General features: G+C 44.0%; 4 protein-coding genes across 5 annotated transcripts in view; 2 read left to right on the top strand and 2 right to left on the bottom strand.

Moving 5' to 3' along the window:
• The first annotated feature begins 160 nt into the window (after positions 1-160).
• Positions 161-2361, top strand: LOC124222067 (uncharacterized). The gene is made up of 2 exons (XM_046632651.2): positions 161-585; positions 1225-2361. The coding sequence occupies exons 1-2, from the start codon at positions 517-519 to the stop codon at positions 2359-2361; spliced, it is 1206 nt and encodes a 401-aa protein (XP_046488607.1). The 5' UTR covers positions 161-516.
• On the bottom strand, positions 1234-5956 carry LOC124222066 (uncharacterized). The gene is made up of 9 exons (XM_046632650.2): positions 5816-5956; positions 5348-5608; positions 5114-5242; positions 4794-4971; positions 4345-4718; positions 4129-4244; positions 3512-4043; positions 3212-3432; positions 1234-3059 (listed from the first exon to the last, which is right to left on the bottom strand). The coding sequence occupies exons 2-9, from the start codon at positions 5471-5473 to the stop codon at positions 2879-2881; spliced, it is 1857 nt and encodes a 618-aa protein (XP_046488606.1). The 5' UTR covers positions 5474-5608; positions 5816-5956; the 3' UTR covers positions 1234-2878.
• Positions 5957-7380: 1424 nt separating this feature from the next.
• On the top strand, positions 7381-8165 carry LOC124222335 (uncharacterized). The gene is made up of 2 exons (XM_046633156.2): positions 7381-7716; positions 7868-8165. The coding sequence occupies exons 1-2, from the start codon at positions 7463-7465 to the stop codon at positions 8019-8021; spliced, it is 408 nt and encodes a 135-aa protein (XP_046489112.1). The 5' UTR covers positions 7381-7462; the 3' UTR covers positions 8022-8165.
• A 180-nt stretch (positions 8166-8345) lies between these two features.
• LOC124222063 (janus kinase and microtubule-interacting protein 3) overlaps positions 8346-24670 on the bottom strand; it is a 53523-nt gene continuing 37198 nt past the window's right edge. Inside the window, exons 6-13 of one of the 2 annotated variants that reach the window (XR_006883930.2) lie at positions 16859-16948; positions 16641-16748; positions 15924-16256; positions 15616-15834; positions 14058-15344; positions 12792-13061; positions 9944-10105; positions 8346-9846 (exon numbers count right to left, since the gene is read on the bottom strand). Coding sequence is in view for 1 of the 2 variants with exons in the window: in XM_046632645.1 (XP_046488601.1) it covers positions 10082-10105; positions 12792-13061; positions 14058-15344; positions 15616-15834; positions 15924-16256; positions 16641-16748; positions 16859-16948 (2331 nt within the window). In the remaining variant the exon portion in view is untranslated. Of the gene's footprint in view, positions 9847-9942; positions 10106-12791; positions 13062-14057; positions 15345-15615; positions 15835-15923; positions 16257-16640; positions 16749-16858; positions 16949-24670 lie in introns of those variants that run through there. The other variant, XM_046632645.1, reaches the window with a different exon arrangement.

The following is a 24670-nucleotide window of genomic DNA, read 5'->3' as shown; positions in this document are numbered from 1 at the left end:
ACACATTGGAATGTACAGGTACCAGTGTCACGGGACGTAAACTTGGGCATGCCGACCTTGCGTTGTACCGGAAAGGTGAAATAAATCTATATCTTATAGAATTTTTTTCTGCTGTACTTGATTCGGAAGCACGCCGTAACTGCGCTGATTTCAAGATTAATTGTAAAACTGCTCCGCTGTAACGCCCTTTCGTCTGTTGCATAAGAACGTTTTGGTCCCCGGATCCGAAGGCGCGAGACAAGTGTGAAATCCTGACAAAAGTAAAGTAGGTGGTGCCCGGCGTTGACTCCTTCATCCTACGATATGTTGTATATGTATATCGCTCTTACTTTCACTCCCGGCGCATCTCGGCAAGCCAGGCAAAGGCCTTCCAGCGGATGATCCTACGATCCATAGACAATGTAATTGGTAGTTACCATCGAGATTGCCTGGCCGTACGTTCGCCGGTATTACGGTCCAAGTGGATACTCGGCTCTGAATCGAATCGCTCGCAGCCGATTCAAGCTTTTCCACAACATGGCGGGAGACGTTTTTACTCTGTTTGTCGTAATCACCCTGACCGCTGCAGAGCTCCAAAAATTTTTCGTGAGTTACTATCTTACTCCTGTTATTTTTTTTTCTAAATTAAAGTTATCCAAAGTTTACTGTGTCGTTTTATAAACATCAACAGTTATGAAACTCGCTGTTTGAAGTTATTTTAAAAACGCACGATTGGTTTTACGCATATTTTTATTGTACCGATCTTAAGTACGTCCGTCAAGTTAAAGTAATTATGACTTATGATTACATAGGTATAAATTCCTTCAAACTGTAATAAATCCAGCAGCCAATTATCACCGGTTACTTCGAACGAGTAAGACTTTTGGTCGATATTATTTATGGACTTTTTTTCTCTAAACGTTGGTCGATTTTCAACTTTGTTGTCCGGAGAGAACACGGACTTGCATACCGATTTTTGCATCTTGAGTGCGACTGCTGCATTCGAGACTGCTCGTAGTCGCGTAGACAAAGCAGAGGACCTTCAAAATGAAATACAGTGACTTTTAGCTTTTTGTGGCTACGTAGGCATGTAGAATTGCGCAACCCGAGACTGCCTCCGCTTCTTATTCATGCGTGGAGGTAATGAGGCAGCGTAATTGCCGCAATGACCTCTGACAGTATGCGGTACGATTGTGAGTACGGACTTGGATGTGAAAATTGTCTGCTTTATCTTAATGCCCGCAGAATACGACGGCGCAGCCAATTAATACCAACTTCACCTGCGCCGGCCGCCCGACTGGTTACTACGCCGACGTACCGTCGAACTGCAGGATTTACTACAACTGCGATGACCAGGGCAACAAGTTTTCTTATCTCTGTCCCGAGATGACCGCCTTCCGGCAAGAGGCTCTGATCTGCGATCACGCGTACCTCGTTGACTGCCAGGCGGGAGCTCGGCTCGGCAAAATGGCCCACGAACCTTCAACCTCGTCAGAATTCACCTCGACTACGACGCAACCTAGTCGATGGATGACGGGCAATCTCTTCCGCGGTTTTTCATCCGAGAAGAACTCAACGGTCCGTAAGGAGGTCAACGCTGGACGGTTCCATTTTGGTACAGTAAATTCACCCGAGCGGTCTAACAATTCGAACACGGTTCCAAGCTGGGCGGACGATCGGAGAACACAGCAAGTTTCAAGCACGGAAAGTTTTTCAGGGGAAAAATTCGGATTTTATAATAAATTTCCCTTCGGTTACCAGACGTCCAACGTCAGCGAGAACTGGCAGAGCGAACACCGGCAGACGTTCTCCAATCTGCCCACACAAGCTCGATTCGGTACCTACTTCGACGAACAGATAAAGAGCAAGCCAGCATCTCCTCGAGTTCGGTCAGGCGAAGATCAGCTCACGATGAACTCGAGAGAACAACGCTTCGAGTCGACGACGTCACGTTTCGGCTTTGGACATACGCGGACCATGGAATCCCACTTCAGCTTTCAAAACAGCAATTATCCTCGTTGGGACAAAGTGGGTGCCAAGTCCACTCAGACTCCTGGCCGACCGTCCACGACGACCCCGACAACGCCCTTGACCTCGGAATTTCCCCAACGCGATTATACGGCATCCTTGAAACCGCTTGTACCCAACGTCCTGGAAGACGATCCTTACTATCCCACCGAAACCGGGACAACGACGGAAATATATTACACTCCCAGTGAAGATAACAACGTGCTACCACGAGCTTTGACTGCCCCGAACTTTCAGCCCCCTCTTGTTGGCGTGTATTTCAAGGTACCCGATGTGTGGCCGGATCTTAGTACTATCGACGATATCGTAGATCGAAGAAAACTTTTCTACATACCAAGGACCAATAATTCCTGATAATTATTCCAAAGTTTGCTCACTATTCAAGGTGTCGATAAAGCATCAGTAATTAATTTTAATTCACGAAATATTCTCACTTACAACAATATAAGCACGATATCAAAATAAACCATCAGTGTTATCATCGAACCACATAAGCCCAGCTCAATAACTGTGAATACTTTATGGTACTCAATTTTTGTACACACACGCACTTTCTCATCTGATCAATTAAATAATTTACTTATCGCTAAAATAATACCGACCTTTCTCTCGTCATAATTGTACTATCAAGAAAAGAAACTGCCCGACAAATTTCTTACTCCCATGGTACTCTGCGGCTCGAACGAAACGAATACGAAAGATTATATTAAATCTCAATTTTATTTGGTTATTAATTTTTGAAAATACACAAGACAATTTTACGTTTAATTCTGAGCTTTCAGTAACTTTTGCAACATAAATTGAAATAGCAACATTGCAAAAGCTTCAATCCCTGTGAAGAAAATAGAACAAACGAGTACCTGATCAGTGATCATCCGAAGACGTGTTGGTTATCGATACAGGGACAGTGTGGGTGGGTAATCCTTAAGGGCTCGGAGCAGGATCCTCCGGGACCAACTGAGTACAGGGTTAACAATACCGGGCGTGACGTGTCAAGAGAAACCAAGAGTGCTTCGGTGCGCGTGGGCGACCTAACGCGGTTTGCCAAATACCTACAGGAAGATCCAATGGGTTTAGATTCGTGGAGAGATTGTAAGGGCTCAATCTCCAATCTCGCGATCAATTAGATTACAGTACTTCCGACTAACTCCACCTTCCATCGTCAACTGATATCATCGTAAGCGTAATGTGGCGGTAATTTTACCCGTTAACGAGGATTTCGTAACCATTGACGAACGAAATATCATTCGGTTGTCTCCATGCGACTAGAAGACAATCGTCACAGATCTTATTCACGACTGCAAAGTCTCGTGGCGGGGGAACGCCACGACGTGATTGATTTATTTCCGGGTCCCTAGCTTCAGCAATTTCCGATTCTTCTTCTCGAGGGAAAATTTTATCCCGGCTCGGCAGTACGCCGTTAATCTGTCAACGCAGAAGTATGAGAAACGTGAAGACAGAGAGGGTTGAAAAATTTCTTCCACTTTCTCCTCAACAAATTCACCTGGACGAAATCTGAGCTGTTCAGATAATTGTACAGCCTGCACTGGTCAAAGTCTTGTTCGGTTGCCGCGGCTACTGAAGTAGTCAAGTTCTCGATTATTTTCCCAGGGTCTACCATACCTCTCAGATTCTCGGCCAGAGCCGCGATCATTCCATTCTTGCTGCGATTTTTCACACGGAGCAATTCGACGGCTGTCTGCAGACCAGAAATGGTTGGCCTTAACGGCGCAGGGTCGTGGTAGGGACAACCATCCGTAGGACAGGAGCCCTGGATAATTTGAGATGAGGAGCAGCCGCACTGAGCGACGAGCTTTTGGAGAACGTAGTTTTTTCTGCCGATGGAGTCGACCTCCTGCTGAAGCGTTTTGGCCAGACGCTCCATCTCGGCTTCGCGGTTACTATCTTCGATGCAAGGACAAGTCTCCGGGGATTTTTCACGCTTCAGTTTATCATCGTTCAACATTTTCACGACGGAATCCACGCAGCAACAGTAGTCGCAGTGCACTCCACCCTTGGCGCACTCGCAGTCACAGCTATAGTCGGGATTGAGAGATATAAAAAAAAAATTTCGTGTCGTTACTTTGCGATTCCAGCTATTTAAGCATTCCACCCTCTTACCCAGGTTCCTGCAACGCGTCGTGTTGGCCTGTCGTTTCGCCACACCCGCAGGGACAACTGTCTTTTTTGATCGTCCGATGAACGTTCGCATCTACGTCACATCCGCAGAGGCACTGCTAAGATACGCATAAAATACGGCTTGTCAATGAGTATGTACGATAGTATGAAGTGATTCACTAAGCAATTTGAATTAAGTTTTAAATCATTCACGATTACATCTGGGTTTGTCGACACCGTCGCGTCGCAACCGCAGGGACAATTTGAGTCGTGAGTTTTTTTTGAAACGATCTGGTCTCCGCTTCCTTCATCTTCAACGATTATTTCTGAGATCTTCTCAGCACCAACTATTGCTATCTCCCGCACTTGGCACAGATTGCACATTTGACTTGTCTTCCCACCATCTTTGCTTCGTTGGGTACCGAATTTCAAGCATTCATCGCACGGTATTGACGAAGCGGGTATGAAAGACTGCTTAAGAACGGAACGCGCGGTGACTTTTGATTCGTCTAATCTCTTCAGCTCTTCGGCAAAGCAAACGTCGCAAGGTTCTGACTGCTCGCATTCGAAACATGGGTGCAGGTCAGAATTGCCTGAGGAACCAAGAGTCATATGGTGTTTATTTTAATGTTGGTTGTTGGAATCCACACCGACTTGTTTTCGCCCACCTCTGTTTCCTGATGGAAACACGAATCTTCTCCTGAGCTCGTCGACGACATCGTTCTCCGAACTCTTGATATTGGAATCGCTGCACGCGCAACGAGGACCACAGGTATCAGGGTCTTGCAATTCTCTCTTTTTGCTGCCTGATTGAATTTCGTTACGAGTTGGTAAAGTTTCAGGCACCTGTTATCACAGAAACCAATATCTCGTTAGAGGCAAGTAATGGAAAGTACCTCATAGCACTCGAATTCAATTGGCAGAAAGTCGGGAGCTAACTCTTCAGTAAAAACGTTATAAACTGTAATGGAGTGTAACGATTTTTCACCGTTTTCGTAGTGCAGGAGCAGGTGCAAGCCTCGATGCAATCCGGGCACTTGGAGTGGTCATCACCGCACTTGCAATTTCCGCAATCTTTGCAAATTATCCCGTCCAAATCTTCGGACAATTTTCTAGCCTGGTGAATGCCAAAAATTGATCGATTTGACGTGATGGAATTGACGAAGGATTAAAAGTGTTTCGTAGAAAATTCGACAAATCCAGGTACTTGTCACCAACGCACCACTGTTTTTGAAATATCGCCTGTTTCAGCGACGTCGTTTGAGGTCACGATTCCACAGCCGCATTGGCAAGCGATTTGATCGTCTTTGCATCCACACTCGCAATTTCTCGTCTTGTCTTGATTCATTTCAGAAGAATCATCGTCGAGACTCACGAGATCGCAGACGCACTCTCCGCCACAGCTATTACAAAACCAGTCGCCAGTTTCCCCCAACTTGTCAGCGTCAAATTGTCCGCATTTGCACTTGGGACAGGGTCCATCCTGCGTTCAAATTAGGTCAAACGATATTTCAGGGAAATATATTTCTGCAGCATATTCGTTTTTCACCCCAGGCTTTTCGGTGAGCCTCAGTAGCGCTGTGAAAAGACAACAATTATTAAAATAGCTACGTGAAATGCGCCTTTCGGAAAGCCTAGGGTGAGACATTATATTCTTGTAATCTTTTAGCGAAAACACTCGTCAACTAACTTTTTTTGTCGCGGGATCGCAGGGACAGTCGCAAATGCACTTGTACGCCTCCTCAGATTTGCTTAGCTGCTTCAGTTTCGTTGCAGTTTCCTTAATAGGGCCACTCAATTTGCACAAGCCTCGATTCTGTGAGAAATTATATATTCATCGACGATTACTTCACAAAGTGCTACATTGAAAGTCAAGCAATTGCAGACTAATGAATTTCCACTCTTACGAACAAACCTTGGCTTTTTCCAAGACATCCTCGAATTGTTCGGCTAGGTTCATCAGCGTTCTTGGGCTTGCATTTTTTCCCACAATATTCTCTTTGTTTGTGGTAGAGGCACAACTGCAAGTGCCGTGCACCGCGGTGAACGAAGGTTCACCCATAATAGGAATGACATTCGAATCGCCAAGCACCTCCTTCTGCACCTCACCGAGCTTTTCCTGGGTGGATCTGAGCTGCGTTTTCAACATGTCCGTCTGTTTAATCAGCACGTTCTTCTCCTGCCTGAGACTCCGCATGCTCGTTATCATTCTCTTGTTGTAAAACTCGAGTTTCTGCAGCCTCTGTATTACCGGATCGTCCGAAAGCGGCTCCTTGGCTTCGGCGCCCGGACAGATGGGCAGACACTCCATGCAGTCCAATGGGTCGTTAAGAAGCCTGTTGGCCCTCTCCAAAGTCTCGCAGAAGGTTCGTTCACGGCTTTCAAGATCGCAGATGTACCTTTTCAGCAAACGTTCCTGTTCAGCCAGCTCCTGGATTCGCCCGAGGGCGATCAAGTCCCGAGAACTCAAGACTGACAGCCCTCCATCATCGCTTGGCACCTGTTCATCACCGGTCGTATTGCGATTCAAATGCGCGTCATCGCCAGTGGCGAACCGAGAACTCCTTAACGAAGTTGACGTCGGGTCCTTTGAGTTCTCACCTTGCCGGTAAGCGTCCAGCGGTTCCTCATCTCGTTTGTAAACGAGTTCTACTTGATAGCCCTCAGAAATCGGTTGGTTCGAGTCAGCGTCTGGTGTGCTGGATCCGACGCCTGACTTGGACAGGATGCTGTTGAGGTCCAAGCTTGGTGGCTCGGTCCCGTAGTGCATGGAGACCATAGCGTTCATCAGCATCGATGGCAGGGCACACTCCATGGCGCGAAGGCGTTCGGACAACTGGGCCTGACGCCGTTCCAGCGAAGCATTTCTTTTCTCATACTTATTCACAATGTCCTTCCAATGGCTAGCGCCCTTTTCATTGCTGACGTTACCGTGCCCGAGATCTGCGGTACCGAGACCAAAAGTTCGGAGAGAGTTCATCTCGATAATTTACTTATCAATTTTTTTTTTCTTTTTTCTTCAATCTGTTTCTCCGAGTTGTATAAATTATACACCAAGAATTTTAAGACTTTTTCGAAAGCTTTTGATCCAACGGAAACTCGTCGCGCGACGCCATCTTTGAGAATTACGTATATACATATTTCTCGGGACATTTAATGGATATTTCAGACGTGCCATGAATTATCAGCTGGTCCGTTGTCAAATGTCTTTAATTCGTCAGATTACAGAACGTCAAAATTTTTCGTAGCTTTAAATATTTCATACGCGGCCGTCTTGTAAACGACGTTGGATTTTACAGATATTTGGCAAACAAAATCAGTGCATTAATCGAACAAAATGCCAGGCTCAGAGACTACCAGGTCATCTGAGTCTCTTGACACTGCTGCGATATCCAGGAAATCTGGAAGCTACTGGTCCCACATGGTTTCTCACTACGAGAAACGCAAGGCTTCCCTGGAACAACGTCAGACAGAGCTGGCCGAGCGTATCCATCTCATGGAGTGCGCGGTTCCATCCTTGCTCATGGGGGCGATGGTGTCCATAAAGCGGAACGTCGATCCTTCGGCCAGATTGTTGCAGACTGGTTTCAGGTGACCCAATTAAACTTGATCGGAAATTAATAACTTTTCAATGAAACATGGTGGTCTCTAACTTGAAATATACCAAGTTTACAGGTTCAAGAAAATTTTGTTTCTTTTCCGAGATAAAATGTTTGAGTATAATATGGCAGTTTCTACCTAGGCCAAGCGAGCAGCCATCGACTAGCGCTGGCAGTGCAAATCCCGAGGGAAGAGATGCGCCAAACTGCGGAAGTAACGAACCTACGGGACTGCGACGGGTCAATGCTAGACCGGAACCAGGCCGCTTCTGCAAAAACACAGACTTCAGACCGTAATTTGAGAATTGAAATCATATTTTAGTTTGCGTGGAATCCGAAAGATTCGTTTCCCATCAAAACTTGTACACGTGTAAAATATAAGTCTTGAATTCTGCCGAAACTTTGATCATTTGCGATCTTTTGCAATATTAAATGAGATTTCCTAACAAACGAGGATCACGAGATTACGTATGAATATTTACTTTCATAAATGTTTTATAATTATACTTGAATGTGTATTGAAAATTCTCTTACGTTTTTGGATGACGTTGACTCGATTCTTCTTCTCAATTGAAACAAGTGCGCCGTATGGTACTACGAGAATTGAAGACTACCTGGATATTGATTTAAATATTTTAATACAGTAACACATAATCATATACATAGTAAATGTATCAAACGTAGTGAAAAAACAATATTTTTTTTTCCTTGTCTTTTCGAGAGTTCGTCAGCGACGAAAGACGAGTATAAAGTGTTTCTTCAAAAATATATCTCGTATATATATAATGTATACTTATAGAATAGGTGATTTTTAATATCGGTGTACGTATATTATTACTATAATTATTCTGTACACGTTTAGAATTCAACGGGCTTATAATTAATCGCTGAAAATACAGCAGGCAATAAAGTGTATAGTACAAGTTGGAAGCATGATCGTAGCGATTACAATGGAATTTATCAACCAAACAAGTTGAACAAATTCTGCAAGCCGATCCACCTGTATGTTTGTATAGCCTTTTGGAAACCATATAGATATCGATATATAGCGGTAAAATATTAAAAACTTAAAGTTTAGAAAAAATCGACTAGACATTTTTTACCTAAGTTCTACGTAACATCTTAATACAAGGTTGCAGACTTTCCACATCGGCACAAACTCTTAACTTGCGGTTCCAATTTGGTAGATACGTTTTTTAGGCGTCTCTACTCCGGTTTGTATGCATGCAAGATAGAACCAATTATATAATTTTTCGTTCGCAATTCGTACGCATAATAACGGGCAAATCAAAAAAATAGATTACACACGTTAAAATGTAAAAAGTGATAAATATGTAATGTATAACTATAACTATAAGGTTTTATGATTCGTCGATTGCGCGAGGGTTTTTATTACTGTTTACTTATTTTTTTTTTTTTTTTTTCGTATCGTTTCGTCAAATATTTATGTAAGTATTACATTACCTACTACGTTGATTATATATTTTTAATCGTCGAATAAAAATTATTGTCCGTCGTTAATAATATGATTCTTTCGGCGCGTTCGAGTGTCTGGATAATGAAAACAGAGAGATGTAAGAGGAAATCAAAAATTATCAACAATTTCTTGAGTAAAATTATCGTGAGATGAAAATCAATTGTCAAATGCTATTGACCGCAGTTTCTTACGCCAATTCAGTTTATCCGCGATAGATAGATTATCGCGCTGCGGCTATTACAATGATGATAACGGTGGGTTCCATTTCGATTTCACGTACAGTTGCACTTGCATCGGTGCAGAAAATTCCATTGCTGACAGCGATGCGACATTTCACAGTAATTAACGAACGCTTTCGTACATCCAAGCGTTCGTACAGGCACTTCAGTTTATTATACATTGATATGGACATGGATCAGCTGGTCCCATCTTTTACTGTGGCTCAACTATAAACATGACCAGTAGCTGGGCAATTATTTACGATAATTACTACAAAACGAAAAGAAAATTTTTAACAGCTAGGTTCGGAGTTGACTAACTTATAATGATCGATTGAGCGAGTTAAGTGAGTAAAAATCAGGAGGCGATGGACGTACCATCTCTGTACGTCACTTGGACTCACCAAGTAGCGCCAGCGGATTTGTCCTGAAAAAATACCCTGGTTTAATCTTTGTTCTCTGTTACCCGTAAATTTGATATTTTGTTAGCGTTTTTCGGGAGAACTGCCATCGAGAAAAATTACCTTATTAACTGATCGAAAATAGCATCTCGTCAACATCCGCAGGAGGAACAGCTCGAGGTTGAAAAACGCGAGGTCCTCTTCCGCGGGGAGAAAGCCGTGAATTCGACTGACACACCACGGAGAAGGCCCGGCTTGGCCTCATCTCCAACGGAAGTAAATTACCTGCCAGAATTGGATAAATTTCATTTTTATTTCATAACGGGATCATGAATTTTCATTGCGCCACTCGCTACCAGGACCGTAGTCGACAGAGTTGACGAGTATTTAAGCCACGAAAGAAAGTAAAAAAACAAAAATCTCACTAGACTGCGGTCATGACAGCTCGACGCTGCATTTTTCCCAAATTCCATATACATTGTACGTATAGACAAGCTGTAGTACGAAAGATTATAAATAGAAATAAATCCCATATCAGTATTGAATTAGAAGAAGTGATCGGTCTCTGAATTTTGAAGGAATAAAAATCACGAGAAGAAAATTAGGAAGAATATTGTAGATAGTATGCTACTTAAGAAAGACAATAATACTGTAATAATAACAACGTGTACATAAGTATATAGGTGCTAGTAGCAAATTGCATTAAATCCCCTGTAATGTTGTAAATAAAACCAAGTAATTATTCGACCGCAACAACGAGCGCTGGTGCACCAGCTTCAAATTGCGGCCGATTATATTAATTATTATCATTATCAAGAAGTCTCCCCAGTTTGTTATCGCTACAGCTTAATTGTTAAGCGGGATTGTATTATCAAGTACTGTGGTATAAAAGAAATTATGCTTTAAAGCTGAAAGTAAAATGGTAATATAAAAAAATAAATAAATAAAAAGAAATATTTAATCTCGGTTGTTATACCTGCGCGATAAAACGCGTTAGCTGAATAATATGCCTAGAGGCAAGAGCCTGGAGGAACAATGAACGTAATGACATCGGTATTAGCATTGTATACTGCAAAGGGGGATTGAAAGGTGATTGCATAAAGAGGCAGAAAACAGATCACTAATTGAATAGGCGGTGGAATTATACTTCCAACGGCTGCAGAGAGTGAGATCGTGATTCATTGTCAATACATCTTGTTAGGGTGGAGCGAGAAAATTTTTTTATATCCAGCTGGAGTCACGACACAAATCAAAGTTGATGTTCAATACTCGAAAAGAATATTGCAAATTTCTGGACTTGGTGATTTTTCAGGATTTCTAATAGAAAAATTCCCTGGAGGTTGAGACGTCATTCGAAAAGATAGCGGCTTTAAAGCTTCAAAAGCCAACTGGTCAGAGACATTGCGACTGAATTTAGATTGAAAAAAAAAATGTCTTCGCTCCACCCTGATATCTGTAAAACCCCAAAACCGTAAGCACAATGTCGTCACATAAGCACCGTAAAATCAAAAGAATCGAGGATCTACTTTTCTAAAGTAAGTAAATATACCGAAAACAGAATTCTACACCCAAGGATACGTTCAAGTAGGCGTTGAACAGGGGTCGAAGAATGCAGACAAGAGCCGTGTAAAGGGAAACTCACAAAAGCACCAAATTATCCGCTGCATGATGCGAATATGCATGTATTTAGAATACTGTGCGTCAAATGAGCGTCCGGTTATTTGTATTATTCAATTTTATTACGTTGTTGTTATCATTTTCGTTCCAATTGCGATAATATTATAGATATAATGCTTAGTAGGCGCAATTTGGCGATGATATTATAGCGAGAGAAATTTTATGATCAACTGACCTTCGGCCAGTTAGAATAGAATCAATTCCTTTGATAATATTTTTGCATCTAATCTCTCTCTCTCTCTCCCTCTTTCTTTTTATTTATTTTTTTTTTTTATCTCTCATTGTCTTTCTCTCTCTCGATCTGATTCGACTCTGCGTATTTCGATCATTTCGACTGAGGGCAGACTGCACTTCGCATTTATGCATTGCGAGACTCCTGACTGGAGAAATCTCTGCTATGCTGATCCAACTTTGACTTTTTTTGACTGGCAACAGTCACCGTAATCCATCTGTATCATCTTGTATTCCTCGCATTCCCGTGTTTATTGTACTTTATACACATCATGGTTGTCCACTTCTTCTTTTTCTTCTTCTGGGTCGTTAAATTCACGGGTGTAGTGATACTTATGACCTCCTCTTCCCACTTCACTCTGCAGCACTTTATACATGCGGGATGAATATCACGGTGAGAAATGAAGTATGTTTACAGGCTGCACCGTCTTCGATCGTAAACGGGAATGCATGCGTCCCTCCCAACTCTTCGTTCCGCATTATTCGAACTGCTAGTTTCTTTCACGTATTTTAAACTCGGAAAAAATTCTGGGACGCTTCAAGCTCTCTCTTCGCACTTTCCTCCTTGCGTGTCTCGTTTTCGTTACGGAGTTTCAGGTGCGCGCAACTTCGACACGTACCTGAATAATTCGCGCACGAAACTGAGCCGTGCAATAATCCGGGAACTTTTTTCGCTAAACACAGAATCGTCACTAAACCAAAATGACGAATTCGTCCATTTTTGGGCTTGTCCGTATTCTTTTCTTTTCCTTTTGATATTCTCTTTTTCCGAGTGATCGCTACAACGAGAATTATTTTTATTGCTTGATCGACCGACTGACTGACTGACTGACTGACTGACTGACTGAATCTTGTTACTTCTTCTTTCCGTTACAATTTACGACTTCGCCCCTTAAACGCAAAGCTCCTGGTACAAGACTAGCCTGTTTAAACATATTCTATTCCCGGGTAAATCCTGCTCTATCGAACCGATTCTATTATTCTTGTTCCAAGCCTTCATCACCCAACCCTCCCGCTCCCTTTCCCTCTCCCTCACTTTACGCCCATCCAGTTTTGGTCTAACCTTCTTTTTAGGTTCTGTCTCGTTAATAGTCACTACAGGCTCTGGTTGAACCTCTCCGCCTTCGACTACGTCTATTCCGGTATCGTTCTTTCCCGAAGGATTCTCCTGGACCACTTCAGCGACTCCTTCACCCTTTCCTGCGACATCCAGGATTGAACCCTCGCTATTTTCAATCCGAGTATCGGACTCTTCCCCAGGCGCTTCTTCCTCCTTAGCCTCGGTTGCCAATTCTGCAACGATTTCGGGCACGAATACCTTGGAAACCTTCACCTGAAACAATTAATCAAAAGTTACGGAGAAACGGCGGGAGGAGATTTCATGCAGAGGGGAACCTGGGCATTTAGGGTCACACGGCAGTCAACTCAAGAAAGTTTCTCATTCTTCTTCTCATTCGTTACATCCTACGATTGAGTGCCTATAATATTAACTTCTTAAATGCCTATCTTTCACCGCCGGTGACGAAAGAGCGAGCTCCTCGAAACGCGCGTAGAAAATTTATGATACAATCGTAAACAACAACCAAGCAACTCCACGACATCCGGGACTCCGGTATGTGCGAACCGAACGTACATAGGTTGGTACCTGCTGGGTACAAAATGTAATCAATGCTTCTGACCCGGATATTTAAATGTGTGTAAAGAACAACACGACATACGCTCGAACACACGTACGGCACGACTTAGGCACCGACACGATGTAGTTGCGCAACGGAGAGGCAACGGGCCCATACGTGTCTATTTGTTAATCGCACTACTTCAATGTATACACGACCCGCGGCGGCCAGAGTTTAAACGGAAACGAGACGTAGTTTGGCTCGACTTTTCGAGACGAGCCATTCGATTGACGCTGAGTGAGGATTATGCGAGAAAGTGATTGACACCGGGGTGAACGATGAGTATATTTGCATGGACGGACTAGCTAACTGGCGATGTAATGGGAACTCCTCGCGCAAAAGCGACGAGATAGAGAGACTTTAGCCGGAGGTTTGATATTGTGGGAATATCTTAACGGGAAATAAACGATTACGAAAATATGCAAAAATTTATGGTAATCCAGGTGGCACGCGCGCACGGTGAATCAGACGATTAGCACAGATTGAATGTCTCGTTTTTTTAAAGATGATACGATTATCACGAGCATTGCAAGACTGTACGATAAACCGTTCCGATTTGTAAGACTTATTTACAACTTCCCGCGATGTTCGTTGTCTGCACGAGCTAACAAGATGTGTAACATTATGCAAATCAACCTGTCAATTCGACTCACCTTTCTCGCCGTATCCTGCTCTATCATTGAATTCACAAGTGGTTTAGAAGAGGTCGAATCCCGTTTACCGCTTCCAGCCTCGACGTTAGAAATTTCAGACACGGTAACGTTATTGCAAATTTTCGATTTTGGATCAATTTTCAACGCTGAATATCCATCGGTTTCTCCGCTTCCAGCTGTCGCGTCAACCTCGTCAAAGGATCGATCCGCTTTCGAGACTAAAATTTCCGGCATCACCAAGCCGCGACATCTGACGCACTCGACGCAACGATCCGCAAGATCGCCACTCGTCCGGATCTCCTTCAGCTTGTCTTTTAGCTCGGCAATGTGGCGAGAGAGCTTCTGATTTTCGAAGAGCTCAAGCTCAAGCTTGGCGCGAAGCTCTTGGAGCTGGTTCGAGTAGCCTCGCTCCGCCTCGACCCACATCTCGTCAGCCTTCTGCAAGGTCTTCATATACGTCGCCTCCCGACGTTCAAGATCGACGATGCGTTGTCTCGTCAGCAGCTCGACCTGCACCAGCTCCTCCAGCCTGCCGATCACTTCAGACCTCATTTTCCCACACTCGTTGCAGCCCACGTCAAGCTCCTCCAAGGTCATCGACTTTCCAGCCTCGTTGGATGCAGAAGTGGACAAAATCGGTTGCGGCTCCTCAACGGCTTCCGAATTCCGCATCCCGGCCGATGATGCGTCTTCGTGTTCCTCGGAAACATGCGACTCACCATTCTTCGGGGTAAGGTCGTTCTCCCGCACGTTTGAGGAGTCGTCTTTCGAGTCCTCCTCAACGTTCTTGGAATTCCGATGAAGATTTTCGAACCAGTATATTCTCTCAGTGAGTCTGTAATTCTCGTCCAAAAGCTCCTCCTCCCTCTGTTTCGACAGTTGTTTGTCTTGGTTTCGCTTGCTCTCTGCCTCCTCGTGATCGGCGAGTCTCTGTTCGAGTTCGCGAATGCGGTCCAGATAGGAATTCGCGTTCTGTCCGGAATCAGCGACATCGGCGACGTCCAATTTCGCGTCAATCACGGGAACCGGAACCTTGACCGCCCGCTCCTGGATCCGGGCCCGAAGCTCGTGCAACCGTTGGACTTCCTGCAGAAGATCACCGGCCGGGGTTTCCGTCTGCGTTCCCCGACTCGCCAGCTCCACATCCGCTTCATCGTCCTCGTCGAAGATCCCGCTCTCCTGAAGGGACAACGGCGGCTTTTGAGGTATCGGCGAAGCTGGGCTATTGTACGTGTTGTAAGGAATTATGGTCGCTACGGCGCGGTCCTTCTGCTTACCGAGCTGGTCCTACGCGAAAAGAATTCGTAGTAACGTCGCATAAAAGTTTAGAGAATATGTAACATCGCTCGGTGTGACATCCACGAGTAGACGGAGTCGAAAATTCTCAGATTTTTTAGGTCACCGGGCACCCTGAGCGACATGGAGGAAAGAAACACGGAGAAAAAGAAGAAAGGTATTCGTCGCTTAGAAAGGCTGATCGGAGTATCGTGTCTGGCTTATCGAGTTACACTATCAGGTATTTGCGACAGGCGTGTCTCGGCAGGTGTGAGGAACTCACCTTGTAGAGGTGAATCGGCTCTGGTGAGACGATACCGCTGTCGGCCGGATCAGGCGTGTCCCGGAGACAGGGCGACTCCTCCAGTTCGAGAACGCGAAATTCGAGAAGCTCGTTCTGCTCTCGGAGTTCCGAGATCTCAGCGACCAAAGTCGCCTCCCGGTCCTCGATCTCCCGGAGTTTGTCGCTCAGGGCTCGTCTGCTGTTCTGACTTCCCCTTGTCTGAAAATAATAAGATTCGAGTTTCAAGGGTCGCAAGTCACGACCAGAGCTGCGAAAAGACGATCGAGACAATTTGAGTCGAGCCCCACCTCCTGAAGCAGGGCCTTCTCCAGGTCGCGAACCTGGCTCTTGGCGTGAGCAAGTTCCCGCTGTTCCTCGACGAGTCTGCTCTGGAGTTCCTCGACCTCGAGGAGAACCGTCTCGTACGCTTCCCTGGTAACGCCTGTGTGCTGCCACTGTCCACATCCCCCTGGCTGGGGTGACAGCGACGACGGAGCGCTGGACAGAGCGCTGTCACCCTCCTCGTGTTCGTGTTCGTCTTCGTCCTCGACTTCTACAACGGGCTCGAGTTCGAGCCACTGTTTGTAGAACTCCTCCTTTCGTTTCTTGTTCGAGATCTGGTCGAGCTTCCGTTCTTTCTCCTTAAATATGGTGTAGGACAAAAACGACGTAAGTGGCTTGTAAAACAATAATTGTAACAAAAGAGGGGGGGGGGAGTTGATTATCTCGGCGAGGTGCCGGAAGTCTCGGATTCAAAACGACTGGACCCTCGGCATCGTCCGGACGAACGGGAAAGTTTGTAGGATAGGCACGATATCGACGCCGGAAGTTTACGTCGGCGAAAGTGTTTCTTTGACACGCCATGCAGGACGCGTGTCGTAGAATTATAATAACTTGTACGCAACGTCGCGTGGACAACTTTTGACGATGAATTTCTTCTTTTTTTTTTCTTTTACAAGCCCCACGGACAAACTCTCCACCTTATAATATCTACATTTCCGGTTATTCTGTACGTATATAGGTACCTTGACTGCCTGCCTGAGAATCTCAATGACCTCCTGCTGCTCAACACTGAGTTCTCGAAGCCTCTCGACCTCGGCCGCAGCCTCACAGTCCCCGGTGCACGAGTCCTCCTGCGTTTGGTTAATTTAAATTTTATTGCCTTTGTAGGATTGTTTTTCCATCAGATATAAGGCTGAATGTTCCCCTGTTTTACACAACACGAAGGAAAAGGCCAACTTACGACATGCTCGGTGCTCGTTGAATTTTTATCTTCTATGCGGGGCGCCAGACGAACCTGATTACTTCGTTCCGTCTCGCGCAACTTTCGCATCTGAAACAGAGAATAAGAAAAAAAATAAAATAAAATAAAAACAACCATTATTCCGAATTTTAGGACGAGGACGATGTGTTACGCAAATTTTTTACAGCACCCAGCATAAAAATTATGTGCAGCGAACGGAGAGAACTTTTCGCGGTTTTGCTACTGGCATGCATCTACACGGTGCCCCACGCACAAGTCGTTAAGTCCAATTCTTTGCGTTTGCCGCAGTAATGGCTAATTGACAATAACTGTTCATTCCTGCAACTCTCCGGCATTGGTACGCGAAGAGCGAAGCGGACCGAAACCTCTCGGCTTCGAGGATGAAAATCAGCCGTGCAGTTACCCAATGAATGAAAAAGAGAATCCGGAAAAGGAACTGCACTAATGAGTCTTTCGAGGTGAGAGGTGACCGTCGTTGTTGCTCGCAGAATGGCCAGGAAGGACTCGGCGTAAAGATGAGACGGACGACTCTCGCTCTCGGGGAAAGTTGAACGACTATAAACTCAGAATTAGCTTCACTATCAAAGGGTATCGCGACGCCGTTTGGCGTGGGTATAAAACGACCCGAAGCTATACATGTATATCCATCGTGAACTAAAGAATGATTAATTCGAAAGGAAACAGGGACCCTCAGTTCCCGAAGATGCTGGACTTGCGAAAGTGAAAGCCGTTGGCTTGCCCAAACTCTCTTCGTCGGACCGGGAAGATTCCATACCATTTTATATATATATATATATATATATAGGCCGAAACGAAACCACAGAGACAGGAGTAATAATGCAAAATTTGATTTTAGGTAATCGCGTTTCGTATTCACTGGATACACGATGAACGTCCGTTATCACCGTTAGCAGCTGGATAGAAATGTTTCCTCGTTCACACGAGAAACATACCGCAGAACGCAGGCTGGAAAGTTCTCGTTTCCAGGGCGACGTAACGGTCGGTAAATTAAGGGATTAATTGGTTGGTGCGTTGCTAATTAGAGCGATTAGATAAATCTAGAAGGAAATACTGGTTTCCGAGGTTGTTTAATCCGGCGATCGCGGACCGTATTGCATCGTTTCGTACCTCCGTATAGAACAGACCAAATGACATGCCCAGCTTCAAATTGTTACTTATAGAACTGAATATGCATGGTAATCAATAGATTTTCGGTCAGGTCCGCACTTCACAGGTAGGATTAGGCAACGTTTGCAAATCGTGCGGGTGAGTCGGACGCGTATAAATGTTCGCATTCGGAAAACAGTGTGAGAAAAAGAAACAAAACCAGATAACAAGGCTCCAAGTTCCTATCTACTTCCGGTCTCGGCCCCTTTCCTTACATACGTACGTATACAAATATATATAACACAGAGGTGTGCACATTTCGCGCTCGAGGTTCTCAACCTCCAGGAAATCATTATTATTATTCCCATCATTACACTCTAGACGAAACAGCCGAGATAAATGATAAAAATCGAATTTTCAATCACTTTTACCGTTGTACAGATCTTGTAAAATAAGCAAGACTCGATGGCTGCGTTAAAGGATTGCTCGATATAAGAAAAAAAAATTGTATTTCCTGCCCGTATCCATTTTTCCTCAATCTTAAAAAAATCCTGTATTCTGTAATACCAAAACACCCGTTTCATGTTACTCCTTACACCGCGAACGCCTGGAAGGATTGACTGGGGTTTAATGAAAAGATCGTTTTATTACGGGGATCGATACAACGGTGCACAGTTGTCTGTCCCTTGCATCGGATGTGCAAGCTACATAAGCCGACTGACACAGATATCGACGATGCCCTGCAGGATATGCCTCTTATAACATACACACGTACGAAACGCACCGCGTGGCGTGTCATATATATATTATTACACGTATACTACATGCAGGCTCGATCGTCCGACAAAGACGCGGGAACCGCTTCTTGCACGATGGCTGCAAACTCCAAGACTAGTTGTAACATCTCGAGATGTGTATAACGGTGTTTCCCAATCGGTATATTATAATTAAAACGAATTGGTTATTGTCCCTGAGGAGGATCTCACGGATACCAGCTGCTCGCTAGTCGGCTCCTCGACATCTCGATCTCGTGGCACAGTTTCCTTCCCGGCCGAATGTGTCCCGCGGCTACGCGATATACCTCTATGTATGTACGTACCTCTGCTCACTACTGACACAGCCTCCGCCGAGAACTCGGGACCATCTCCATGACGATGATCGTTAAGTCATCGGTCGAAACTCGGGTCAGCGATCAGTGCGGTCACTGGTTGTTCACCGGTGTCTTTCTGGATACACCGTAAATCAAGACGCGATCTTTGAACGTTGGGAAATTCACTTCGATACATTGATTCTCGCATAATAATTAGCGAATGAAGAATTTTCAGCAAGGATCATTATCGCAAGTCGAGAAGCTGTACTCTGGTTGAAACTTCCTCAAGGATTGCAAACTTTATAGCTAGATAAATAAAGAAGTCTTTGACTAAAAGTTTTAACAACGTTTAACCAGAATCTAGAGTGACTCTTATTTCGTCTCAACCAAAGTGAAACATCGTACTGAGATCCCGTTGATTTGAAGGACATCAATTTTTAAACCAAAAACCCGTACGACGGTCGAACATACCTCGACGAACGCAAGGTACAATAGTTAACGAACGCAATAATCATCGTGCAAATGGTGTATCGCATTAAGGACACGAATTTCCAATCCAATACGAAATCATTCGAGTTCACCAATTTTCTCGGAAAGAAGTGAGGTAAACACCGGTTTCCCTCGATCGTGAGAGACTCGCCGGCACGTGACTCGAAAATCGGCGTCGTTCGCGTAGTCACCGGAGGCCTGGACACGAGGAGACCTCAATATACTCGAGACAGCGAGCGAGCCTGTGTATGTACCTCTATCTTAATATACCTGCCGGCTGGGTCCACCTGTGCAGGCGATGAAGCGGTCGGGTGTGTATCGATGGGCGCTTACGTACGGAGTACCTTCGTGAGATTCGAAGGCGAATGGATGCTGCGGCAGTAATAGTGTCGTGGACCGTTAAGTTGGCCCCCTGACACACAGCTGGCTACTGCCCGAAGTCTGTCTGCGGCACTACGTGTGCCTTCCTTCGCCTTCCTTCGCCTTCCCGTATTTCCAGGCATCTCTCTGACACGGCGAGTATACCGTCATCACCTGCGTACTGTACCATTGGGTCAGTCGGATGGGCCCGATATGTCCGAGGAGCCGGCGAACTGGGCTTCGGTAATTAACGATACCGAATAAATCGATTTTCACTACGTTTCATTCCGCATGTTTCTAAACGACGCGTTGCAGGTGCGTTTTAAAGCGGATTCTACGTACGAGGAATGATTTGGAAAATGATATTCTTTCGCTAGTTTTTCAAACAAGTATTGCACCGTTCGACGGCTAGGAATGTCAATCATTGGTTCGGTGTAATTATCGTGTTAGAAAGGAGGAAGAACGAAAAATAGAAAAGAAATCAGACCGTATAATTTAGGATTAGCGTGACATCGAAGTAAAAGTAATTGTCGCAATTAAAAAAACTGGATCAATCACCTTGGTCTCCGAATGCTTTGCAGTAACGAAAGGAAAAGAATGGAGGAAAGAAAATGCTCCGCGTGATTAGGTGAACATGGAATTTGTTTATTTGTAAACTTTCACTGTGGAGAAAATTGACGTAAGCGAGTATTTGAAATCGGTACGGATTGAATAACTTCACCGGCAAAAAATGATTCAATCCTCGAGGAATTTTTAAAAAATATTCGGAAAAAGAAAACAAAAATCCCACCTTCCGTAACGAGGTTCTTGTAATGTACAAAACGATATTTTTCACGCAATCAGAGACCGAATAACGATCTGAAATTCACGGAGCATGAAGTACTCGTTAAAAAGTTTTTCACTCCGCAATCTATTCGATGTTTGATTAGTTTCTAAGGCTACAGTATCGAGTGGATGTAACAGTGTTAAAGAACATGAATTGAAAGGCTGGCCAGTGCAATAATTTCAGAAGAATCTTCGCCAGGTTTATCCTCACGCACGCTGCTCGCACCGCCGTCGCGTATCGGTGTACATACGAATATTTTACCACACCTGAACCACCTGTTGATTGAAACCCACCTACGCATCCGCGAGTTTTTTTTTTTTTTATCCCACGACGATACTCTACGGTACAGATTTTATTTAAACATTTAATCCCGCCATGCAGAGGCAGGCTTATGCACCGTATTTAATACCCTACCGAAGGTTTTGAATCCCGATAGAGATTAATCTCGAGATTAATTGGATTAAGGAGATGAATTTTTCAATTATATTTTTTTTCAATAATCCTCAAACCTTGCTGCAGCGAATTCAAACCAAACATTGACCGTTGATGCCATTCCAGTTTCGATTAAGGAAAAACGAATGAGATAAAAAAAAATGTCTGTTTAATCAAATCAACATCCGACGTTAAAACTTTATTGGTACGTAATAAATAGAATTTTACAATTTCTGGCCGATCGGCGTATGGGTCAATGTATCTAAGTATGCGTATACAAGTATAAATTTATACTTTACAAATAATTTATACCGAAAAAGCCAAAGGTTAATCTTGCGACATTCGACCGGGATTCAGCTCACGTCGGTCAGAATATCGTTACGAAGATTTTTTCAAGAAAGTCAAAATGCGAAAGTAACGGATTGCAGAAATGTCCCGAATGCAAGCATTTTATTGGAAGTTTAATTTCAAAAGATCCGATCAACGGAATCAGTGCTCCGATAGATATACATCTAATTTCGAAGAACCGTTTCCGAACAGCTTGACAAATGCAAGAATATTTCCAAATTCGACAAGTTGTGTCAGTCGATGAAAAATTGATTCCTACCATGAGAATTTTTTCAGACCGATGAATATTACGTCCAAGTATAAATCATGTCCTAATTATAAACTTACTGAGTTTAGTATACCGCCTGCACAGGGTAGGATCCCGTAATAAGCGTACGCGTCCATAATCCAGGAAGAATCCTTTCGCGCATTCGTTTATCGTGTGTAAAAGTATTAAAGAACAGACACATTCGTCACTAAAAATTTCGACACTTCCAAACGCGTCTCGAACCTTACAGAAACACACTGTGTACCAGGCCTAGTTTGATTATTTCCATTTTTATTTTCAGCCTGTCCTCAACGGAATGTAAAAACTTTTGCCGATAATTGCACGATAGTTAATCACCCCCTTTACGCGCTTATACACGCATTCTCACACACTAAAAACAAACACAGTCCCGTCGCGAGTTTTGCGCACATGAAGAGTAGAAAATTTGTAATAAAATTGTTAACTCCACTCGTGACCACAAAGTTTATAACGAGGTTACATATCCAGTTTTATTTCAAAGCGATAAAATATCTCACCATAACAGCAGAGAGGTATAATATATCCTCTGACAAAATGTTCCCCCATAAAATCAGTATAAACTGAACTTCAAGCTTTATATACGACCGGAGCAGGAAGCATCAAATAAAATTAATCGAAATAAAATCTCACTCGCGTTGCAGTTACGAGATGACGACACCGTTTTCCACGCGTTATAACAGAGAAGGAAAAATGTAAAAAAAAAAAAAAAATTACAACGAGAACAAGAAATAAATTTAAAAAAATATAAAAACAATTCCGTAACTTCGGGATTCACCGATCGTACAAGTTCAACCGAGCTCCGTTCTTCTCGGAGGTTCCGTCCCCGATCGCGGCACCACTTCCACTATATCGCCGGCTCGGCGAGGATCTTGTGGACGCGGTTTTGCGACTCCCCCACTTCTTAAATCGACGACAACGCGAATTCCCGCGCAGCGTGTGTGCGTGTGTGTATATATATAAAAGTATAACCGAGGCCCGAGTTTAATTCCGCTTTTAATTCCGATTCGTCGGGCAATTGTTGCGGAGCATTCGTCAAATTTTGTCCGATGTTGAAGAAAGCCAGGGGCGATTGCTGCCACCGCGGATATCGCAGATAGGTATAATTAATCGCGATGCGTGCCCGCGTGTTCATCTTTCTCTGAGAAAGAAGAATTATCCGCGAAGAATCGCTGCAGCGGAAGAGGAGAAGAATAAGGTGATTACTCGGCGAGATAATAAAGCCTCGGGGGTATAACATTATTCCCTCGAGGACTCTCTTATGCACGCGCACAGCTTTCGCGGTAGCTTGTAAGTGTGATGTACACAAGCACGTGCGGCCCAGGAGAGAAACACCTTCCTTCTTCTCATCTCCAGCCTCGCAGCAGCTGTCCGTTCGTCGCGAGGAACGCTTACTGCAATTAGCTTATCTATGACGGGGAGACAACGCGTGGCTAAGTTACACCTATCCAGTATCTAGTATCTAACATCCTTCGCTCGGTTATACCATGAAATTACACGCTCGTTCGTTAATTACAAGGGTCGCTAAAAATCGCTCCGACTACTCATTCAGTCTCGAATAGTAACAGTAAAAGCTCGTCAAACCTGTAATGTGGGAGAATAATGGATACGTTATTCCGCACGTATGTACTTAACGCCGCTGTGCCGTTCGTATACTTTAAAAAACGCTTGTTTCTTTCTTATCCTGAACCGATATGAACCGTTCGCAGAACAGGCGTGGAATTGGTTTGCGTATATTTGTAACAATATGACGTACGGTTCAAGTTTCGAAATTGAGTAACAGAACTCAAAGTATCTGTACGTTGCACGGACTAAGATGTTAAGATGTATGTACGAACGGTATATCGGAACGACAATGAGCTTCGCTCAATTATCCAACATCGTGAATAAAACATTTTTGCAAAGCAATTTAGGAGCAATTATTTCCTGTATACGTATACCAGATTTTCAACGTCTTTTACAGCAACCGGTAAAACAAAGAATAAGGAAGAATGTACTATGGAATGCAAAGCGAAACTACGTTTAAGCGAGGCGTTATTGATAATAATTTTTCGCCACACCAGTTTTCGCGTTTCGTTCGTTTGCGATCGCGGGGCTTTCAGAGTCGGTGCCATCACGATTTTTGCAGAGTTGAGGATGGATAAATGGCATCGTGGATTAACGAGGCGGTGTTTCTGCACACTACCGGACAACCGCTGCGTTCAGTTCCTGGTCATCTTGTCAGGTTGTAAATAATAACAGGTTTTTCATGTTTGTTTATTCGTCTTTTTGCGCCATGCACGTGCCCGGATCTATGATTGCGAAATAGTCTGTGATATGCACCGCGCTTCGCGCGTTGACGAAATCGCGAAGAGACATATATCACGAACTCTTGTAACACAAATGAATTTTAATTAGATAATTATACCGGTAGATTACTGTTAGCTCGCTAATGATCCTTGATGATGTACGATTGGCGAATATTGGGTCACAGATTGAATAAAGAAAAAAATACAACCAAGACGAATGGGTGAAAATTCATTCAGGAGAATTTTCGAGGTGTGCAACGTTGCGATCGTGAGATAAAACGAAAGAGCTGAATAAGTAATCAAAGACGGCAAAAGTGATAAATGGGTAATATAATTGATTATAAACTTGTTCGCAAAGCGACGGGAACGATCGTTCGACGGAAAATTGTGACAGATGTCTACGACTTCCTGGCCTCAGGCTACATCGCGTTGTTACATCACCGTTATAACATCGAGTGATAGTTGCAGTTCCCTCTTGTGGTTTATTTAACATGGATTTTCTTCATCGCATAATACATAATCATGATAATCGGCGGTGAAACGGTATGAATTTTTTGCAGATGGAGGA

This window comes from Neodiprion pinetum, chromosome 6 (assembly GCF_021155775.2).
Source record: "Neodiprion pinetum isolate iyNeoPine1 chromosome 6, iyNeoPine1.2, whole genome shotgun sequence".
Classification (NCBI taxonomy): Eukaryota; Metazoa; Arthropoda; class Insecta; order Hymenoptera; family Diprionidae; genus Neodiprion; species Neodiprion pinetum.
The sequence above is the reverse complement of the archived record's forward strand: the minus strand, read 5'-3'. Positions and strand labels throughout refer to the sequence as shown.

Excerpts from the sequence above, each read along its gene's own strand:
- LOC124222067 (XM_046632651.2), top strand. The coding sequence starts at position 517 with ATGGCGGGAGACGTTTTTACTCTGTTTGTCGTAATCACCCTGACCGCT. Across the intron at positions 586-1,224 it reads CAGAGCTCCAAAAATTTTTC|AATACGACGGCGCAGCCAAT; the intron begins GTGAGTTACTAT and ends TAATGCCCGCAG.
- LOC124222066 (XM_046632650.2), bottom strand. The coding sequence starts at position 5,473 with ATGAATCAAGACAAGACGAGAAATTGCGAGTGTGGATGCAAAGACGAT. Across the intron at positions 4,719-4,793 it reads GTTTCCATCAGGAAACAGAG|GCAATTCTGACCTGCACCCA; the intron begins GTGGGCGAAAAC and ends TTGGTTCCTCAG. Across the intron at positions 4,245-4,344 it reads CGGTGTCGACAAACCCAGAT|CAGTGCCTCTGCGGATGTGA; the intron begins GTAATCGTGAAT and ends TGCGTATCTTAG.
- LOC124222335 (XM_046633156.2), top strand. The coding sequence starts at position 7,463 with ATGCCAGGCTCAGAGACTACCAGGTCATCTGAGTCTCTTGACACTGCT. Across the intron at positions 7,717-7,867 it reads TTGTTGCAGACTGGTTTCAG|GCCAAGCGAGCAGCCATCGA; the intron begins GTGACCCAATTA and ends GTTTCTACCTAG.